We start from the raw sequence: 21641 nt of genomic DNA on the forward strand, positions 1-21641 counted from the left end.
GCGACTCACAGAGGTCATTTGAACAGCAAGACCAAGTGCCCAAGGTGAGTCCAAAGTGTTGAGCAGCATATTGTCAGAGAGAGTAGAGAGAGAGAGAGGTTCCATTGGCTCATTGTTTCCTGGTTCTATTATTGCCCCCTTTAGGCAGACCTAGGCAGACCTAAGGACTGTTCTATTCAATGCTAGGAGTATTATGACACGGCCCTTTAGGCAGACCGGAACCTGGTCACGTTAGGTGCCCATAGAAACCTATTATGTTGGCATATCTCTATATACTTAAAGAATCTCTGATATTGTCTGCACAATGCAAATAGAATAGTACTGTCAGTCTCAGATTTGAGTTCAGTACGGTGACAGAAACATGTCTCTGAGTATTGTATAGACCTGTAGCACAACCTGGAGTACCTGCTAGAAGGCAACAGGATGAAGAGATGGAAACCGGTAGGTAGGCCTATTACCCTTTTTTTCTGGCCCTGCTGACAGTGGGAGTTATGGTTATAGTAGGCAGAGGCCAGGGCGGCCAATATCGGTCAGACCTACCTTCTGCAGTCTTTTCCTGTCAGTCTGTGCAAGAGGCCTGTGTCCAAACGTTTTTTGTTTGTTTTTGTTTTGTTTTGCTGGTAGCCTGCAACTCATATGCCACCATAAATCACAATTGTACTGTATGTAAATATTTTGCACATGAAAATCATTTAGGCTCATTCATCCTTGGTACACCAGCTGCACACACAACAACAAGAAGATGTTACAGCGCATCATTAAAACAGCAGAGAGAATCATTGGATGCCAACTACCCACACTTGAGGAGATCCACCATACACGCTGCACAAACAGAGCATTAAACATCCTTAAAGATCACACACACCCTGGTCACAGGCTCTTCACCATGCTACCATCTGGCAGGTGCTTTAGGACTCTGCGTGCCCGCACTACGAGAATGAAGGACAGCTTTTACCCTACTGCCATTAGACTCTTGAACTCAATACGTCACCTGCCCCCCCTCAATACTTCAGGACTATCGATACTGTGAGATGCACATGGATTTTTATGGATTTTTATATATTATTTATTTACTGTTATTATATGGTTGTGACGTCATCTGTCGAATGCTCCATTCATTTCAACGGGACTCCCCAACGTTCGGACGTCTGTTATTTTTCGATAACGGACGGGTTGGTCTATAACAGACCGCTGTCAATGGCAACAAGACTTTTCACTGCTAAAGCGACTTTTCAACAAGACTCTAATCAGCTGCTGTGATAGACAGCACCCATTGTCCTGGCTACCGCTGTCAATGGCAACAAGACGTTCACTGCTAAAGCCACTGGCTTGTATACAAGTCAGTGGCTAAAGCGAATGTTTCATATCACTCCGCAGGGGGTCCGGTCTTTTGTCACTCTAATCAGCTGCTGTGATAGACAACACCTGTTGTCCTGGCTAGCCTACCTAGCTGTTGCCTAGCGGTGTTCCACAACGGCACTGTTTTGTTTTGCGCAGCAACAATCTTAACATTAAATAGGTCTAAAGAAATGTCCCCGCATGTGTGAATCATTTAAGTATATCCATATAATAAGCGGGTTAACTTTCGGCGAGTCGGTCGCTTTGTGGAATAGCAGCACTTCAGAGAGAACAAGACCCCTCTGCTCCGCGTCGGGGTCTAAAGATTCTCTCTGTCGTGCTGCTATTCCACGGTAGCGACCTTCTCGCCGAACGTTAACCCTTACTTAATATATCTTTTATTTTGTGGGCATTTGTGGGTTGCTACTAAACATAATCTCGCTATATTTATATAGTGACAATAAAAGTCTACTCTACTCTACTCTACTCATGTTTTTCAGACTATGTGCCCTCCGATCCTCAAGGATCTGCACCTCTAAAGGGGTCATCATGTAAAGGCTGTAGGCCTATCTTGTGGACCAGCCAAAGGCCTGCATTCTCATGACGTGTGAGCATGTGCCAAAAGAAATGGGACCATCTGAGGAATAATGTGCAGAAATTAGGCTAACTTGAACTTGGCCAAGTTCTTGAGTTTAAGTTTGGGTGAAAACACAAATAGGCCTACATTAAATATTGTTATATAGTATGTCACATAAAACAGTTCTTTATCATTTTAACCTACAAGAGTTATAAGCAATGGACATAGAAATACATATTTCTATGAACAATAGGTAGGCATACAGACTGTCACCACAGTAAATCAGGGTCATCTCATAACCCCTCTGACCTAGGAACACTTGCAGGCTCACAGTAGAGGAAGAAATGAAATCTATGGGCCTCATATGAGATAGTGTCCAGAAAAATGTCCACAGGGGAGAACTTTTTTTGCTGTCCTATATGCCAGACGGCAAAAATAGATAGTAAGTAAGTAGAACCCTACCATCACCACTACCACTAATCCCTTTGTTTGATATTTGCCTTATCAACACCACAGCCAGGGCTCGTTAGTCAATTTGATGCCTTAGGCGAGTACCTCCTTTTCTTTTTTATGCATTTATTAAATGGCATTTGTAAACATAACATCATGCATCTGATCGAGCACATCTGATCTACTTATATAGTACATATTACAATACTGAGTGAGTGTCCATGAATGCCAGTGCAATGTTTAATCTCATGTTTAATGTTTATCTCAATTGACATTCTAATTCTGTGGGACTTTAGAGTGTTTCTGGGGCCCGTAAGACACTTGACACCAGTCTACGCCTTGTCTGCCTAGGCCCATGCCCTGACCTGCAGCTCTGCACACGCACACCACCAACTCTTTGTATTTCCATTGTTTCATTTCAGAGTTTTCATAGTTGACATTGAGACAGCTGATTTTTATGCAACAGCTCACTGAATATTGGTTGTCTTGTTGATCGTATAAAAAGCAAAATGGGGGTGAAACAATTTGAAATGAGCCTCTTGGTGGTAGTAGAGTACAGAGTAGGCCTTCTTGAATCTGTCCATGAATGAACTCCCAACGGAGACCCAGCTTCAAGTCCAACCATGGTCATTTCCCAACCCTACCTCATCTCTCTCTCCCATTAATTTCCTGTCACTTCTTCACTGTCCTTTGTGATGTAAAAAAGAGAAGATATTGCTGCTACAAAGTGTGTCTATTTCTTTCAAGTTCTCTGTGTCTTTATTCAAGAACGTAGGCTATGGGTTAGATATTCGGTCAATCAAATCAACACCAAAAATGTCACAAAACCACATCTAAAACAAAACAAAACAGAAATGTTCTCACAAAACTCAGATAACTCACATTTATAGTGTGCCAGTGCAACAGAGTCAAGCCATTATGTTTTAATATATGGTTAATGAAAATGAAATTATGACCTGTACATTTCTTCTTGCTGCAGGTGCTGATTTTCTTGACTTCTTGCCTGTACCTGCAATGCAATTTTTAAATTAAATGAACATTGCTATGTGCGTACGTATAATATATTGCCACATTCTTAATTGGTATAAAGAGCAGATGGTAAGATGCTTCAGTTCTGCAACAAATGACTCTCTGACAACAACAACGACAACAACAACAACAGCAACAACAACATCATCATCATCATTATCATCATCATCATAATAATAATACTTTAATAGCCTATTTGTGACAGTGATAATACTCTTATAATAAACTGCTTTGGGCAAGAAGCTCCTTCCTTGTCCCCCAGACATGGTCTTGAATGGAATAATTTCTCAGAGGTCAGCATTTAAATCAGGGGTAGGGAACCTGTTTCATAGAATAGAATAGAATAGAATAGAATAGAATAGAATAGAATAGAAAGCCTTTATTGTCATTATACAAAATATAATTAGATTTGAGATCTCAAATCTCATTCTACTCTCAAATGTCATTATTATTTGTATGATGACAATAAAGGCTTTCTATTCTATTCATTCGAGGGGCCACTTCAAATTCCTCCAAGGGCCGTAAAAGTCCTCCAAGGGCCGTAATATGAACCAGAAACCAGGATTTTCCCCTGCACTTTAGGCCTATATCGAAGGCAGCCACCTTTAAAACTGACCACACCTCCTCCCCTGAATATAACTTAATTGTTTTGCAGATGTAATTTCTAAGATTCCTTTTCATGTGGAGCTGCATAACATTGAAGTTATATCGGGGGTCGGATAAAACTGTCTCAAGGGCCATTAACGGCCCTCGACACATATACTTAAAAGATTATGTGATTGAGGTTGTGCGTACAGTATGCCTTTGATCATATTTTTCCCTTTCTTTAATCTGAAATTGCCAGGCAGAAGTGGTCCAGTTAAATTTTCCGGTGCAAAGAATTATTCTGTTCAATGGATATCTGATCCTGAGAGGTACAGTTCCCATATCAAGAAGTTCCCACTAGAGGCTCCTCTGAAGCTTGGAAGGGATCTTAAACTTCCTAGCCTCCTGAGATGGAGATGGTTGAGAACGGAAGCTGTTGCAAGCAGGAGCAAGATGGGCTGCTGATTTCAGTGACTCTGTGACTCAACAGTAACTCTGTTGAAATGTTAAAGTACCATACAAAGTTGGAAGGTTTGCTGAGGAAAACTGCACTAGCCTGTTGCATTTTCGGACTTCATAGTTTTTAGTGTTTCCTGACAAAATTATTCTGTAAAGACAGTCAGCTGTGTAAATAAAAACATAGAATACATACAGATGGAAAGATGCTGCTCTGGGATCTGGACTGAATTCAGCATTAACAGCCGTAGGAAATCCAGCATGGCACTTAATGACTCTTAATACCATGCCAAAATCAACATGGATCAACATAACTGTTTAGCTTCAAAGACCGGTGTTGGTTGGGCCTCTGAGCAGTTAAGGAAATGAAAGTAGAATGATTCTTGGAAGTTCCAAAAAGACCTAATTCAGTTATATCATTCGCTTAATGTGTTTGATCATTTTCATGTTCAATGTTATATATTATTACTTTATTTTTTTCACTGGAATTCCAAAATGATAAATTGTGCATGGATGCCCATACCAGCAGCCTGGTGAAAGTGAAAAATAAAAACAGAAGACCAACTCAAAAGCAGTATACAGTCACTAGGTGGCAGCATTCCCTTCAGCGGTAATGCAGTTGCGTGCCTGCCGTGCCGGACACGGTATGTTTTGCTAGAGGTAAAGCTGGCTGGCCGCCTCATAATTTATTGTTTTGCGTCGTAGAGGTACGTCATCCAGGGAATTAGGCTGGCGCTTTTTTTTCTCTGTTTGAGAAAAAAAGGTCAGTCATCTTTAAACCAAGAGGCAGTTACTCACTCCCCACAGTCTGCTGTCAGTGGTGATTTGCTGCTGGACTCCACCGCCGGGACATAGTAGTGAGCACTGCTGCCTGCCCACCCCTGTGTAACTCTACTCCCATATTAATATCCATTCAATCCTATTGGGAATATTTGTCTTGTTGCTCAGTGTTGAAACGCACAACTTGATTTTCCCATTGCATTCCACAGGACTTTAAACTAACAGTGGACTCAGGCCAGTTCAGGGAGAGAGGGAGAGAGGGAGAGTGCCAACCAACTCGAATAAGTGTGGATTTCTTTTTTTTTTCCTGAAAAACAAAGTGTAGCTATAGCAGCCTACTCGCTCTCTCTCTGTCACACGCACGCACGCACGCACGCACGCACGCACGCACGCACGCAAGCACGCAAGCACGCAAGCACGCACGCACGCACGCACACACGAAAGACAGATAAAACGCAGGACGGAATAATATAGAATAGAAAAAAACTTGTTCTTTTATTACAAAAATATTATTATAGAACATGTAAATGAGCACCAGGATAAATTGCAGCATGCAATATTTTCTTGAAAGAACCGTACATACAGTATGTGCATGAGCATGTGGAACATAGCAGACAAGTCTGGGAGCTAAACCAAACCCACGGGGAGAGTGGACATACAATACAACGCAAATAATGCAAAACTGCTGTTAACTGCAATTAAACTGTGTTGAGTGAACACATGCAGCACAACACTGAAAAGTCCCAAATGTACTCCAACGTATTAGAACAGTACCAAACATATCCAGCATCTTGGTTTTTCTTTTTCTTTTTGGCTTTGTGCTCAACTTTAAGTTTGAAATATCTCTTTTTTGACACACAGCGAGTAAATAAGTAATACTGCCTTACAGTTGAATATATACAAGTTTTTTTTATATATATAATATATATCTTTCCATACAAATATAACACGTCTATATCAAGATACCTACCGTAATCCATTCATTATGTCACATTTCGCCGACCAGCTTCCAAAATATCTTGCTAAACTTATTCACAACAAAAGAACAGCTATTTTCAGTATTTTCCATGAAAATATAAACCACAGTTTTTGTTAGCTACTGCGCAAGAATAAAAACGTAGGAAAAAGTCTGTAAACAGTATCGCTGGCACACTTAGCATTTTTCTCACAGTCAAATAATTGACGAATGTTTCAAGACGAGTCATATGGGGATAACTTGAGCGTTGGTAAAAAATAAGTTGTCTTTTCAGATATGCATATGACTATTTTTTCTTCTTCTTTTGGGTATATTGGTTCAATTGAATTGAAAACAAAAACATGAAAATGAGTAAAACAAAAAAGCCAGGCGAATACAAACGAGACAGATTAGAGAACAAATAAAACTGAATTCCAGCCCTGAGCCTTTAAGTCATACTGGGGGGTAGACACGTGTATTCCACCAAAGCTGATACCTGCACTTCGTACACAAGTGCAATCTCAATGAGATCGCTATGGCCATCACCACCGCCACAAGTCACTAGTCACTACTAGTCATAGAGAACTGAACCTCTTAGGAGTCCACTTCAGTCCTGGAGCACAGCCGTAGTCCATGTGTGTTTGTGTGTGTGCGTGTGTGTGTGTGCGTGTGTGTGTGTGTGTGTGTGTGTGTGCGTGCCTGTGTGCCTGTGTGTGTGTGTGTGTGTCTATGTAAAGGGGTAGGGGCTCAACACTCCTAAGTATGACAGAGTGTGAGCAGCAGCATCATCTTGAGAGGGTCTTGAAAGACACGAACTGGCAAACAAAGGAACAGTGGCGCTCCGCTCCACTCCACTCCTCTCACCTCCTCTCCTCAGCACTGGTAGTGGAAATGCTGGTGCACCTTGCCATCCACGTGGGCATGGGAGTGCGTGTGGGTGTGAGTGTGCGTGTCCGTGTAGACCTTGGAGTAGATCTTTGGCGGCCCGTTTCCGTTTAGCGCGGGGGCCACCATGCCCATGAGTCTCTGGCTGGGGAAGTCGGGGGTGGTGATGGTGCTAGGGGGCACCACCAGGTCCTTGTCCACCGAGTGGTGGTGCTCCCCCCGGCTCCCCATCACGCGCGGGGGCAAGCTGCCCTGCCGCCGGCGACTGTGGCACAACCACAGCACTATGGCGCCCACAATGAGGAGTGCCATGGCGGGGATGCCGATGATGAGGGGCCAGGGGAGGCCGGAGGAACTGAGGAGCGCAGGGGTGGTGGTCTTCTCCACCTTCGGGTCTGAAATGTAGAGCAAATACAGAACATCAGATGTCAACTCTAAAATGTATATGTGTAAAAATATCTATATGGGTCAAAGACGTTTTTCTTTGGGTGGATGTCAGGTGGTACAACAGCATCTAATGCCCATAAATCAATTATTAATTGGTGGTTGGCATGCTGCAATGAACATGCTTCTTAGATAGTCCACTAAAAACAACAACCCTGATGTGTGCTACTGCTGAAACTTCACTGACCCACACATATAAAGGGCCTTGGAAGACAAAATATATCCCCTTAAATATTACATGCATGTACGGTCAAGTAACGTGAAGTGAAATCTACATGAAATGTATAGGAGCTTGAAACACAGTAACTCCGAAATGTGACTAGTCGTACAGGAACACTGAAGGTAGAACATTTGCAATGAAACGTCGATAGATAGTAGATTATCTGATTTAAAATGTTAAATTAATACGGTAATAATGCAGCTTTTGGAAAAACTGAAGTAGATGTTGGTGGTCCAGGTTCAGAGAGTAATAAGTACCAAACATATTTTCCGAGCATTCAGAAAACCATCTGATCCTTATTAGGTTGGCTCTAGTCTCCAGCCAGGCAGATGGGCCAATTAGCTAAATCACCGATGTGTTATCTGGCGTCGGCCCAAGACTTTGAAGCTGGGATTACATTGCTGGTTTGAAGTAGTATCAAAGTAATAGTAAAAGTATCTGAGATATTAATTCGGAGATATTAACTGTTTTGTTTTCTGTCTGCACCTTGGAGGACCTAGTGCTAGACCTGTCTGTGGTCTTCAGGCATCTAAATATTGATCCTGGACCAATCACCAAGCTTTTTGGTCAGACAACAATCTTTTGCCATTAAATAGATTGTACAAGCTAAAATGCACTTAAAATTCAAGTAGACATTCTGCCTTCAAAAATCTAAGAAGTAGTAACCTAATACTTTGTTAAAATTAAATTTGGACTGGAAAATTGGCATCATCAGACATCCCTTGTCTTGTGAGCAATCTCTTGCGTTTTTGCTATTGCTGTAAGAACGTATATGAATGCGTCACTGCTGGTTCAGTTACATAACTTAATCAGCCACTGCTCTAGAATGAAGGCACCACTATCCAAACAAGTTTAAAACATTAAATAGCTAGGTGTAAATCTTGATCATTGATCCCAGATGAACTCATGTGGTTCACGTGGCATCTACTAATGAGATGGGATGAGATTAGCCGCTGGTCTGGTTTCATGAAAGGAGCATTAGCAACAGCAATGAAATCCAAAAGCAGCTGGAGCCTGTACAGTTTTGGTCTTGGTTTCAGTACCAGAAGATACAGGACAGCTGCATTTGGACAAGATTATGCAACAAGCGATACAGCAATGCACCGTTGAGAGAGCGTACCGAATCCATATCTGCATTTAGCTTTAAAGCCTATTCTCACCCATTAAGTGTCTTGTTGTATTTTAGAGGTGCAATGTCCTGGATACTGCAAAAGACACCCATATGATATTGTTAATATATATACCGGTAAATATTTTTTATTATGTGATGCCTTAGTATAGTTAGCTCAAGTTTCGATCCTATTTTGTAATTAGTTGAGTGTAGTCAGGTCAAGGTTTCCAAATCTATCTCCCTCATTCTCTCACCTGAAATGCCAATGCATTTTCAAGTTATTAATCTACCCTTTATATATAAACGACACAAAATCACATTCCAAGTGCGCCTTGAATGAAAAGTGAAATGAAAGTGAAAATGATTGTCTCATAATTATTATCATTATTATTATTAAATCCTGAACCTACCTGGCTGCACAGTAAGGTAGGCACTGCGGAAGCTGTATCCCATGGTGTTGGCCCCTAGGCAGATATACATCCCCGCGTCCTCCTCTCTGGCCTTGATGATGGCCAGCTTGTTGAGGTAGGAGCCATCGGGACGCGACCACACGTCCCCCGTGGGCAGCACCACAAAGTGCTGACCTCCGACCTCCAGCGTGGAGTTGTAGCGACCCTCCGTCCCCGGGTCCACCCGCTTCAGCCACTGGATGACGGGCTTGACGTCGCTGTGCACTTTACACTGGAAGGACGCGGTGCCTCCGAACGACACCGTGGTGTTGACCGGATGGGTCCCCGTGAGAATGGGCTTGGAGTTGGTTCGCTCTGCGTGAGGATAAAGGCGAATCGTGAGATATAGGGTACATTAGATGACATCGCACTACACTTAGCTGACCTTTTTTCATCCAATATGACTTACAGCATCAGCGTTTAGGTACAGGGTATTGTTTACAGACCCTGGGGCAATCAGGGGTTAATTGCCTCAAGTGTACTTCAGCCATGGATGGAGATGCAGGAAGAGGAAAAGGTCGATTTTAAACTGGCAACCGTCTGCTTGAAAGACCCTCTCCCTTGCCACTAGGCCACGAATGAACCCTGATATCATCACTTCTAATGATCTGCAGCAGAGATCCGGGAATTAGGGGTGGGCAAAATGTCACTCTGATACTGATAAAGCAAACATCCTCACTGCAAGAAGATCTATACAAGTTCTCCACTTTGGCAGATTCTTACTGACCTACTACTCGATTTCATGATTCACCATTGGATATCGTCATATTGCACACCCCTACCGGGAATAAAAAACATCTTACCAATGACGTCAACTTTGTACGTGGCGTTGATGTGTCCGGCGGTGTTGGAGACGTGGCAGGTGTACTTGCCGCTGTCCTGTGGCTGGAGGTTCTTCAAGGTGAGGGTCCACTGCGGCCGCTTGCCTTGGCGCGGGGGGTCGATGCGCGTGTGGTCCTTCCACCAGCTGATGGCGGGCGGAGGGTTGCCGTTCGCCAGGCACTTGAGGCGCACCGAGCTGCCCACCGGCTGCTCCAGGACCCGCCGGCGCATCTTCATGGGCTGGCTGAAGCGAGGCTTCACTGGAGAGGAGAGGAGCGAGGCAAGCAAATCAGTTTGTCAATATACATTATCAATCAACCAATCAACAAAAAAACATGTAATAAAATAATGTATGGATTAGTTGGATCACAGGAAGAACAGTGCTCCTCTAAGGGGGAAGCTGATGTGATGTCAATAAACAATCAATCAATGAATCGGTTGATCAATCAACCAATCAATCTGTCTGTCAATCCATGTCTGTCTGCATGTTTATTACAGAGGATAATGGGACTATGATGCAAGGACAGGAGAGTGGCAAGAAACTTAAACAATCAATCAATCAAGTAAGCAATCCAATAAGCAATCAATCAATCATTGAACTTGTCTGTTTGCCAGCCAGTCTGCAGATTCACTAGCACAGCATAGTAGGAGAATGATATAACAGTCAAATGCAAAACATTTTTGCTGTGAAATGCCTAATAACATGAATTTTGAGTTTATTCAACATAAACCTTCATTTTAATCATCTAGCAGGAGGACTATAGCGACTACTCAAAAGACAGTGACAAACTGAGCAATGCCATTTTAAAGGAAATTAGAACTGTGAAATAGGAGAATCTATGTTTTGGGTTGCTATATGCTTTGCATAATGTCAGCTGATTTTAAACATCTGAGAGGAAATCTCTGAAAAAAAGAGATGGAAAGGCTCTCTGAAAACACATTTTTCCTTTTCTTTCTTTTCTTTCTTTTCTTTTCTTAGTACATACACATTGCAGAATTCTATTAGATTTGCTCCATTTACAACCACAACATTTTTCCTTCTTCTTTTTCCAACGTAATCAAGAGAAGCATTTTTTTTCCTACTACAGTATACGGCACTGGCCATTAGGAGTTCAAAGACTTCAGTGTTTCCCCGAAGAGACAAGAGAGAACTATTATACGCTCAGGTTAAAAATAACCCATCGCATGCCACAAACAGTCTAGCTAACTACAATGCTATTATCATCCCCAGACAGACCGTGCGTGGCTCCAATGGATGGATTGTGTGAATGGGACATTTTAGAGGCCTTACAGTATAAAGGATAATTTATCATTATTATAGTGATATGCTACATTAAGCTCATCATCTTCTCCATGTGACTTGGCATGCATTGGCATGCTTCTTTCATACCACATCATGGAAAAAACATTTGTTCTGTATTTGTTTATTGTATTATACTTTATTGTTTGTTGTATATTATATCTTCATTATTGTTCTACATTCCGAGCAGCTTGGCTGTTAGCAAACTAAACAGACTTCTTTGAGTTTAGGGACATTTAGCTCCTCTTTCCAAGAAGCTTCATCAGTTTTACTGAACGTGGGGAACACTTACAAGCTTCGAGACATTGAAAAGAAGAACATCTTCAAATTAAAAGACGTCCAGTTGCTTAAAGTTGACCTGGATGAATGAGAATCTTCACAGATACAGTATACATTGCCCTGAACACACATTGATTTACCAATAACTCCTAATTTCTGTGGTGATGTGAAGTCGTATCTATGATCTTTCTGACTATGTACATATGAATTATACATCTTTTTTTTTCTTTATCTGTATATTGACTATATTGTCTTTCTTTCTGTCTACCTGTCTGTCTTAATGTTATTCTTTTCTTTTAGTGTTCACCTAGTCTACTAACTATAGTGACTACCATTCTGGGCATTTACGTACATTACATTTTCTTTGTGGTAATGTGAAGTACATTGCCAGGTCATAAATAAGTAAACCTATATCTGCTATGGCTGGCTCACCCCACGGCTGTCCTGTTGGGTCCTGCAGGATGTTTTCAGCGTTGGGCTCCTCCACAGGAGGCGGCTTGTTCTGTGTCACGGCAGCGTCATCTGAAAAGAAAAAAGCCAAAGAGCGTTAGTCCAGCCAGCCAGGATATAAACATGGCGGGGTGGCAAGATCTCAAGGCATGTTCAAGGGTATTATGTCCTTAACGCCATGCTTTGCAATGACAACAGTCCAGAGACTTAGGGGGGCATGTGCAAGCTTGCCTGTTTTTCTTGTGGTAGTGATGAGGGAGAAAGCTGCACTTCCCCTTGACAAGCAAAACAAATGCCACACAACGAAAACTAAAAAACCTCGCAGGATAGAGAGGATTTGAGAGTGGATAAGTACTTCCATGCTCTTTTTTTATGATGCAATTTACCATGAAGCACATTCTTGCGGGGGCAAGGACGGCAGCCTCCTCAACTGATAACCCAAAAATTCTCTATGCTATGAGGAGAAAGTATCATTCAGGTTTGGGGCCTGTAAATCTGCAGGCTCAGTTGTTATTTTAGTGATGCGAGTTCTTTCATCCTTGAACCCAGAATTAATGTCCCAAACTGGTGCCATGTAAATCATGCCGGGGCTCCGGGTCGATGCAAAACCATAACACTGGCCAAGATTTATTTGCTGTGCTTTGAGAGCCAACAGAGCCCCTTCTGTGCGAGAAATTGAGTGATACCGGGTTCAGTAGAGTGCGGTGTGTGACGTGTGTGTGTGTGTGTGTGTGTGTGTGTGTGTGTGTGTGTGAGAGAGAGAGAGTGAGAGAGAGAGAGAGAGAGAGAAGGATAGAGAGAGCAAGAGAGAGACAGAAAGAGAGAGAGAGAGAGAGAGAGAGAGAGAGAGAGAGAGAGAGAGAAGGATAGCGAGAGAAACCGACAGAGAGAGAGAGAGAGAGAGAGCGCAAGAGAGAGCGAGAGAGAGAGAGAGAGAGCGAGAGAGAGAGAGAGAGAGAGAGAGAGAGAGAGAGAGAGAGAGAGAGAATGCTGGACAATTTGTTTTGTTTTGTTTTGGGGGGGGGGGGGGAAATGGCGTTTTACAGCTATGGGAATGATAAGCAAGCTACACTGGCGTATTATTCTAACTGGGCTTTGTGGGGCTGGGGGTGTGCAAACACTGCCATATTGTTTCTTCTCTCAGATTTCCACACTGTTTTAAACACGACGCCGTGTTGATCTAACCCGGAGCAGGAAACCAATTAACTGACTTTAACCTCGGCCTGCGCAGACGGAGCTGAGAGGTCTGCTTTGTTTGGGCCGCCTATCTGGCAAGACTCACAGGAATGCACAGAGAACCTATTCTAATCTTACTGCTGACGGAGCTCATACATAACACACACACACACACACAGGAAAAAATGAAGTTCCCCAAAGGAACCTTCAGTTTGACCCTGTGACGGAACCCCTAAAAGTTCCCTGAGCAACCACTAGAAGAGAACCCCAAGGCTACTCTGAGAAGTGGCCAGAGTAGGTACAGCAGCAATGCTGCTCATTGAAACTTAACTGCATATCACCAAATTGGATTTTTTTTTCATGAATATTTACTAAGTAATAAACTAATATTTACTAGCAAGACCAAAGTGCAGTAGGTTTTGCTGGTAAAAATGTATATTTATGGAAATTCAAAATTACAAACATGGAGAGGATCCCCCTTTTCATGTATGAAAAATTCAGTTTTTCCCAGTCATTGTGTATTTGTGAAAAAGGCGACATGAATTCTGGAAAGAAACTGTTAAAAATATTACACAGTGCATCTTGAAGGGTCCCTCCACCCCACAGTGACAACCTGAAGGTTCCTCAAAGACCCTTTGTGTTCATGGGTTCTCTGAGGAATCTTCAAGAAAACATCTGCATTCACCTATTAGTTCCTCAGAGATCTTTTATCTTCATCAGAGAACGTTCAGGGGTTCCCCCACAGTGGCTGCTGATGCTCTTTGGGAAACTTTTAATGTCAATAGTGCACATTTACAACAACATGACCTCCCTACTAGCACGCTTACTGTACAAGTCACACCCTCGCCAAGGGTCCCTGTCCGTCACTTTGAAAACCACTGAATACACAACCTGTACTGTGACGTACACAACCTTATTCCAGCAACTCTAGAGTCAACAGATCTAAATGCCTGCCGTACAAACAGCTATCACATTAATTCCCAGCAACCTCATTCCACTTGTGCCGGCGTCAAGTCTATGGCTGTGGACTCTGGCATTTCTGCTGCTATTCCAGACCAAAAAAAAATCAGTCAGACTTGATCAGTCACCCAAGAAAATGACTCTTGGCAGACTAGCACTTTTCCCTTTCCCGCCACTGATGAAGAGATCAGGGCCGGTTGTAGGCAATTTGGTGCCCTAGCCGAGCACTCCTCTTTCCTTCTTGAGGAATTATAAATTGGCATCTGCAAACATAGTACATACAGTATGTACCTGTAGAGAGTACTAGATGAGCTGCGCACGGTGAGGTGCATGACACTGACTGCCCATGGGCCATGAATAATCATTGTCAATGTTAATGCTTTATTTCGCTTCGTAGTCTTATTCTGTGGGACTTTGTGCCCCCAAGACATTTGAGGCTGACCCAGTATTTGATGATGACAAATTATGTCTGGGCAACTATGAGTGCAAACTCGACCTCAGCCACTGTGCCTTAAGGGGAGTGGCCATTGGCGTCTGAGGGACTTGACTGCCTCAGTCGTGCGGCTGATACTCACATTCTGCTGGCAACACTATGGGGACGCACCCACCCTGCTTCCCAAACAAAGCAACCAGTACAGAGAGATGGGTGTACTGTATGTGTGCGTGTGTGTGTGTGTGTGTGTGTGTGTGTGTGTGTGTGTGTGTGTGTGTGTGTGTGTGTGTGTGTGTGTGTGTGTGTTTGTGTGTGTGTGTGTGTGTGTGTGTGAGTGCATGCGCGCCTGCGCATGTGTGTGTATTGGGCCGAGAGATTGAGAGTCCAATGTGTTTCTGCTAGTCACGGCTCCGTTGTTGGCCTTGGCCGGGGGATGCGAGCGCTGAAGGCCGTCCGTCAGAGCTCATGAGAGGGCCGCATTCAGCCTGGCCACAGAGGGATCAGCCAAGGAGCTTTACTGGGGCCTTAAGTGGTCTTAGAGAGGGACTCCAACCCTCCCCTGGCTGTGCAGTTAGAGCAGCAGCTCGGGGGGATGTCTGCCCCCCCCCTGAAAACAGGTGTCCTACAGGACGCTGTGGATTTCCTCATTTTCCACTCAGGCAGAAAACTTATCCCACGCTCGGATCTCGCCAGGGCACACACAATGCGCACGCACAAACTCACGCACACACACACAGAAACACAATGTGCACACACTCACACTCACACTCACTCTCACTCTCTCTCTCTCTCTCTCTCTCTCTCTCTCCCCTCCCTCCCTCCCTCCCTCCCTCTCTCCCCTTCTCTCTCTCTCCTCCCTCCCTCTCTCCTCTTCTCTCTCTCTTTCTCTCTCTCTCTCTCTTCTCTCTCTCTCTCTCTCTCTCTCTCTCTCTCTCTCTCTCTCTCACACACTCACACACACACACACACACACACACACACACACACACACACACACACACACACACACACACACACACACACACACACACACACACACACACACATTGATGTTATGATCTGTCGGGAAATCTCTGGGCTCTGTTTTTCATCTGGGGCCCAAACTGCACATGTCTGTGTGGTCAATGCTAACTGACGGCGGACCCTGCTCTGCTAATTCAGTTGGCAGAAAAGAGGATGAGCTAGTCTAGTCATGTCGCGTTACAGTAAGTTCAATGCTAGCAACGCTAGTGACGCTCTGATCCCGCTATACTTCCCAACAAAGGCAGAGTGCAGTAACTACATATTAGGTCAAACTCGAGGTTAGACTGAAAATGGTCTTCGTTACACCTCCTTGATCTTGTGACAAAGCCATATGGTCCGAATGTGTCCTGTTTTAGAGATACTGGCCGCTATGTCACATTTGCAGTAACTACAATATCTAAACTAATACTTTCACTTCGCTTTCAAACCAAGTCTTTGAAGCCATTTTTCTCTTCCATGTTGGCGTAGTTACTGCCCTTTTCCTTTGCAGGGCAGTATAGTGGCATGTTGGCTGCGTTCGTAGGGGAAGAGAGCTGGCGTGCAGAGGTAGAAAATGGTGTCCAACACGGGGCGCAAGGGGGAGTAAGGGACAAGGGGCCTCCTTTCCTCTCCTACCTTCTCGAGGCCCAACGAAGAGGGGCATAGTGTGTAAGGTGGTGTGTGTGTGTGGGTGTGTGTGTGTGTGTGTGTGTGTGTGTGTGTGTGTGTGTGTGTGTGTGTGTGTGTGTGTGTGTGTGTGTGTGTGTGATTGGGTGTGTGTTGAGTGTAGATATGTGAACATGTATATGTGCATATGTGCGTGTGTGTGTGTGTGCGTGTGGAGACGGCGGGTCTGGGGCACAGAGGGCCGAGGGCAGCCAGCAGCTCCCATTACAAACACTCTTCATGTGGAGGTGGTGTTTATACGGCCTCCATATTATTTTTTCCTACCAAGGAGGACTTAAAAAGCACGGCCCTGAAAAAGGCTTATTCTCCATTCATACCTGGGCACAAACATATGTGCCGTGCCGTGCCGGGCATGTCTATCATGTAACCCCTCCCCTCGGCTCCCCACGCGATTTCCAAACCAAGGTCAAATTCAAAAACGAAAAACAAACACTCCGTTAACCCTTTGAGAAGTACCATCACATTATATTTGATTAGAACTAGGCCTACAGCACCATTTTGTGTTCTTGCTGTGATGTCACAAACATTCTGCAGGATTTTTAACACAGTTCTATGTAAGGTGTAGAATGTTTAAGTAAAATTCTAGAACTACTAGGAAAAATGTCTGCACTGACTTCGTCAGAGAGGGCAACGTGAATAAAATTGTTACCAAGAGGAAAAATATATAACAGGAAGACATATCGTAAAGATAAGAGATTCTGAAGCATGATGGCGAATCAAGCACTATTGTCACAACAGCGCTCGTGCCGGCAAATCCAAAGCAACAATTTACTTTTAACTCAAAGCATGTACATAACTGAGAATCAAAGGCAGACAAAGTGGAGGTGCTTATCCTTTGGCTTGTAATATATGGTCATCAAAGGATTCTAAACTTGGCTTGGCAAGCAGCTGTGGTATTGACTGAAGCTTTCAGAACTTCAACTGTGGCTTCACAAACGAAAGAACACTTTCTTCCAATGATTGTACCGTACTTTGACAGGAAACATTGTTTCTTGTATTTCCAAAATACACCCTCAACTACATACAAATTATTGTTAACACTGATATGCAATCTTCATTGCAAATGTGACACTTTGATGGATCTTTTGATTGATTTCGTGACAACATTCAGTCCGGATATAGTACTGTTTATACATGTTTTTGGCTCCACCCTACATAGTGTTTGTGTAGCCACTTTGTGTAGGCAAATTAAAGAGTGTTTGTACACACACACACACACACACACACACACACACACACACACACACACACACACACACACACACACACACACACACACACACACACACACACACACACACACACACACACACACACACACAAACAGGATAAGGCAGACAGAGGGCAGCCCTTTGGAAAAGGGTAATTAGAAGTCTCCTAATATCTTTTATAGCGTCAGAAGCAGCAGCAGGCATATGGTGGCTTATGACACAGCACAGGAGGAAGTGGCCTGCCCTGCGCACTAATCGCCAGCCCTCCTTTCTTCTTCTGATCTTAGCGACATGTGAGGGGATGGGGATAGGGGTTGAAGCATGGGTGTGGAACTTATGGCCCACGGGCTGTTTACGTCTCATCCGGCCCCTTGATATAATTATAATGTTATACCGTTTCACATGAAATATGACATGTTTTGTAAAGCAATTTTACAAATTACATTTGCAATACAATTTCAGAAATATTTTCAGGGGACCAAGTGATGGTTGGGTCAGTTGTAAAGGTGGCCGCCTTCAATATAGATCTAGAGTGCAGGGGGAAATCCTGCCCTCGAATGAAAAAGGTTCCCAATCCCTGATATAGAGTACCTGCCGTTTCTCAGAGACTCCACAAGTGATGTGACTTGGTTCCTGTGGAGTGGATAATTTAAGGAGGTAGGTCTGCACACTGCTTAACAGCCGTTTTTATTAAATACAGTTTACTTTTGGAGCTTATTTCACAGTGTAGACCTACCTTTTTAAAAATGTCTGACACTTTGGTCTGGCACCCGCAACAAGTGACTTTGGATGTGCGCACCCTACCCAAAACCACTCCTGTGGAGTGGACCCATGTAAAAACCAGCTTGCTTTCAACAAGAACTGGCCAAGCTTTAGGTTAAAGGCTAGACTGGTGGAAACCCGTCTGGTGTCTCCTGAAGAGAGGAGGACCTGCCTGGCCTTGCTAGCTTGCGAGCCACTGGTCCCTCTAATGAGCCGGATGAAAGGAGCCTTTTAATGTGGTACGGCGACGGGAGGAGAGCAGAGGAGAGGAGAGGAGAGGAGAGTGGGTAATTTGCATCCCTCCTCTCCGGTGTAATTAAAACCCTTCCCTGGCCGGGCAGCGGAGACAGAGCCCAGTGGTGTGCCCAGTCACCCAGGGGTTTGAGGTGTGGCTTAAGGAGCTGCTCTCACGCGCAGTGTGTGTGTGTGTGTGTGTGTGTGTGTGTGTGTGTGTGTGTGTGTGTGTGTGTGTGTGTGTGTGTGTGTGTGTGTGTGTGTGTGTGTGTGTGTGTGTGTGTGTGTGTGTGTGTGTGTGTGTGTGTGTGTGTGTGTGTACCCAAAGTTGTACTAATGCATGGATGTTGTTTGTGTAAGTACAGTGAGATGGCAAAGACATTTTTACTCCTTTCCTTTGTTTTTATTCATCGTCTTTCCTTAGACCATGTATACTGCATGTAGATCTACATATTCAATTCCTCTCATTTTAAATGAACTTGTTAGTTAACTCCAGTGCACGTCTTAGGGAAGATGCATCTTTTCCACCCAGCTAAACAAATGGCCGCCCGTTTAAATGCTTTTTCACCCATATCTGCCCGTCCCACTCATTCATTCCAAACCTGGCCTTGACTTTACTTTTTCACTCCTTCTCCATGTAGTAGTTCAAACTTGGCCTGAACAAACTGGAGGAGCACAGGGAGAGAGGTACAATGTACCAGAGAGTCCTAGTCAAATCACAAGTTAAGACACATTTGACCAAGTCAAGTCTAAGTTCAAGTCGTAACAAAGCCATGTCAAGTCCAAGTTTCATTTTTAACCAAGTGCTTTACAAGTCACTGTGTAGTCCATGCACAATCTTGACAACTACTTTTGGTCATTAATTCATTACCTCTCCACACTGCTACTGTATGCATGTCCCTCTTTGCCAGTCACATTTTAATAAAAGTAGTAGGCCAATTGGTACTGGTTAAAGGCAAATCATTTAATTTTCATTTTTCATGTAATATTTTCACATAAAAAACGAATATATTTAGACTTGACATGCCATTGCATGTCATTGCAAGCTAAAAATGTGAAGTCTTCGTCAAGTCTCGAGTCAATAGCGTACAAGTTCCAGTCAAGTCTCAAGTCATTCCTAATATTGCCAGGTCAAGTCTCAAGTCATCAATTTGCGACTCAAGTCTGACTCACGTCCAAGTCAAAAGTCACAAGTCCACATCTCTGGAATGTACTGTTTTTGGCTGAAGTGTAGAATGTGCCCGGCATTACTACCCATAGCCCTTGTGCTTACAGCAGTGGTTCCCAAACTTTTTCAGCTGGGATCAGCTTTTAGAAAAAAATAATGTTTTTGCGACCCCCCACCCCTATATTCCTTTTTAACCATACAATAATGGTTAATAATGCTAGCAACCAAACTATGGAAGTATGTTAGCCATTAACCTGTTGATTTCCTGTTTTAATGGAAAATGCCTTCTGTCCGTGACCCCCCTGCAATACCTCTGCGCCCCACCTAGGGGTCCCGACACCCACAGTTTGGGAACCCCTGGCTTACAGTATGCACAACTGTCTTTCCCCCAAGAGAGTGTCTTGGCTCAGCTTAATTTCATACGAGTCCAGAATGGTTTCAATTCCATGTAGCGTCCTTTCATCTCGGCCCTATTTTGTAACAAAGGGCCTTCTACCGCTACTCACAGCACTGGATTCATTTGTGTCCATATGTGTGCTAAGCTTTGAACTTGGCCCCCCCTTGCTTATTTCTCTGTGATGAGACAGGGGAAAACAAGCTTGTTTTAAAAAAAGAGCCTCGGTGGAGAAAATCTGTCACACCCCTAATGATCATCTTTTTTATGATAATAAAACTCTCCTAGTCTACTCCACAGAAGCTTGATCAATATCAGGCTCCATCTGAATGTCTACTTCTGTGCTCAGATCAGTTCAAAGTGATGATGTTAGCCGACACGTTACATTTTTTCTTTCATTCCTCCGACGGCATTTCCATCGTGTGCATAGTCCATATCCATAGTTCATATGTCTTTGCTTCACCGATCCAAAAATGTGCCGCGAGGAAAAAAATATTAAACAAACATAATATAAAAGGCCTGTGTGTGTGAAATTAGACTAAATACAAACAATGGCTTCCTTCATGGGGAGACGGGGAGCTGGGAACCTGAACCATGTCTCCCCGACCGCCGGGTGCTGTTCCGAGACAGCTTTTCTGAGAAAGGACGCAGGTAGACGTGGAGGTGTTGCTCTCTGAGGGTAGTGTTTCTCAACGGGGGCTCTACTGCCCCCCCAGGGGGTCTTTAGGGAGAACCTCGGTGTGGGGGGGGCGTTGAGAAGGATACAGCTGAGAGGGGGCAGGATGCTTAGTCACAATTGGAGTGCATTAATCTTATTCTATTTTTTGATACTAAAGGAGCATTGTTAGGATCATGATGTGGTCAAGGGGTCGTTGGGAGGCGTATGATGAGGTCAAGGGGGCATTTGTTCAAAAAAAAAGGTTGAGAAGCACTGCTCTGGGAGAAGTGGAGGAGGGGGTTGGGGTGAGGTAATGGGAGAGGGTGTGGAGAGGCAGGGCAAGGGGAGGGCCATGTGCAGCACACACACACTCACACTCACACACACACACACACACACACACACACACACACACACACACACACACACACACACACACACACACACACACACACACACACAGGGGCATTGACCACACTGAATCATTTATTTTTATTAGCTGAGCTACCTCCACGGCTGCCAGCTCACCCCCTGGTATGTGTGCTTAAGCCCACGCTGGACCTGTAGTGTGTGTGTGTGTGTGTGTGTGTGTGTGTGTGTGTGTGTGTGTGTGTGTGTGTGTGTGTGTGTGTGTGTGTGTGTGTGTGTGTGTGTGTGTGAGTTGGGGTCTGGGTAGGGCTCTCCGTTTCTCTGACTCCCCCGCTCATACACACAATCACATACATACACACACACACACTCACATACACATACACACTCACATACACACACACACTCACATACACCCATATACACACCCACACACACCCCCCACCCCCCTGCTCTG

The 21641-nt window shown here is 44.0% G+C and overlaps 1 protein-coding gene across 1 annotated transcript in view; it reads right to left on the minus strand.

The window, feature by feature from the left end:
• Window positions 1-5700: 5700 nt before the first annotated feature.
• The window catches only part of fgfrl1b (fibroblast growth factor receptor like 1b), a 42342-nt gene continuing 26401 nt past the window's right edge, over window positions 5701-21641 (minus strand). Inside the window, exons 4-7 of the mRNA XM_063189636.1 lie at window positions 12113-12202; window positions 10083-10361; window positions 9241-9594; window positions 5701-7450 (exon numbers count right to left, since the gene is read on the minus strand). Of these exons, the coding sequence (XP_063045706.1) occupies window positions 7044-7450; window positions 9241-9594; window positions 10083-10361; window positions 12113-12202 (1130 nt within the window). The 3' untranslated portion in view covers window positions 5701-7043. The remainder of the gene's footprint in view (window positions 7451-9240; window positions 9595-10082; window positions 10362-12112; window positions 12203-21641) is intronic.

The sequence above is a fragment of the Engraulis encrasicolus genome, chromosome 23, assembly GCF_034702125.1.
Source record: "Engraulis encrasicolus isolate BLACKSEA-1 chromosome 23, IST_EnEncr_1.0, whole genome shotgun sequence".
NCBI lineage: Eukaryota > Metazoa > Chordata > Actinopteri > Clupeiformes > Engraulidae > Engraulis > Engraulis encrasicolus.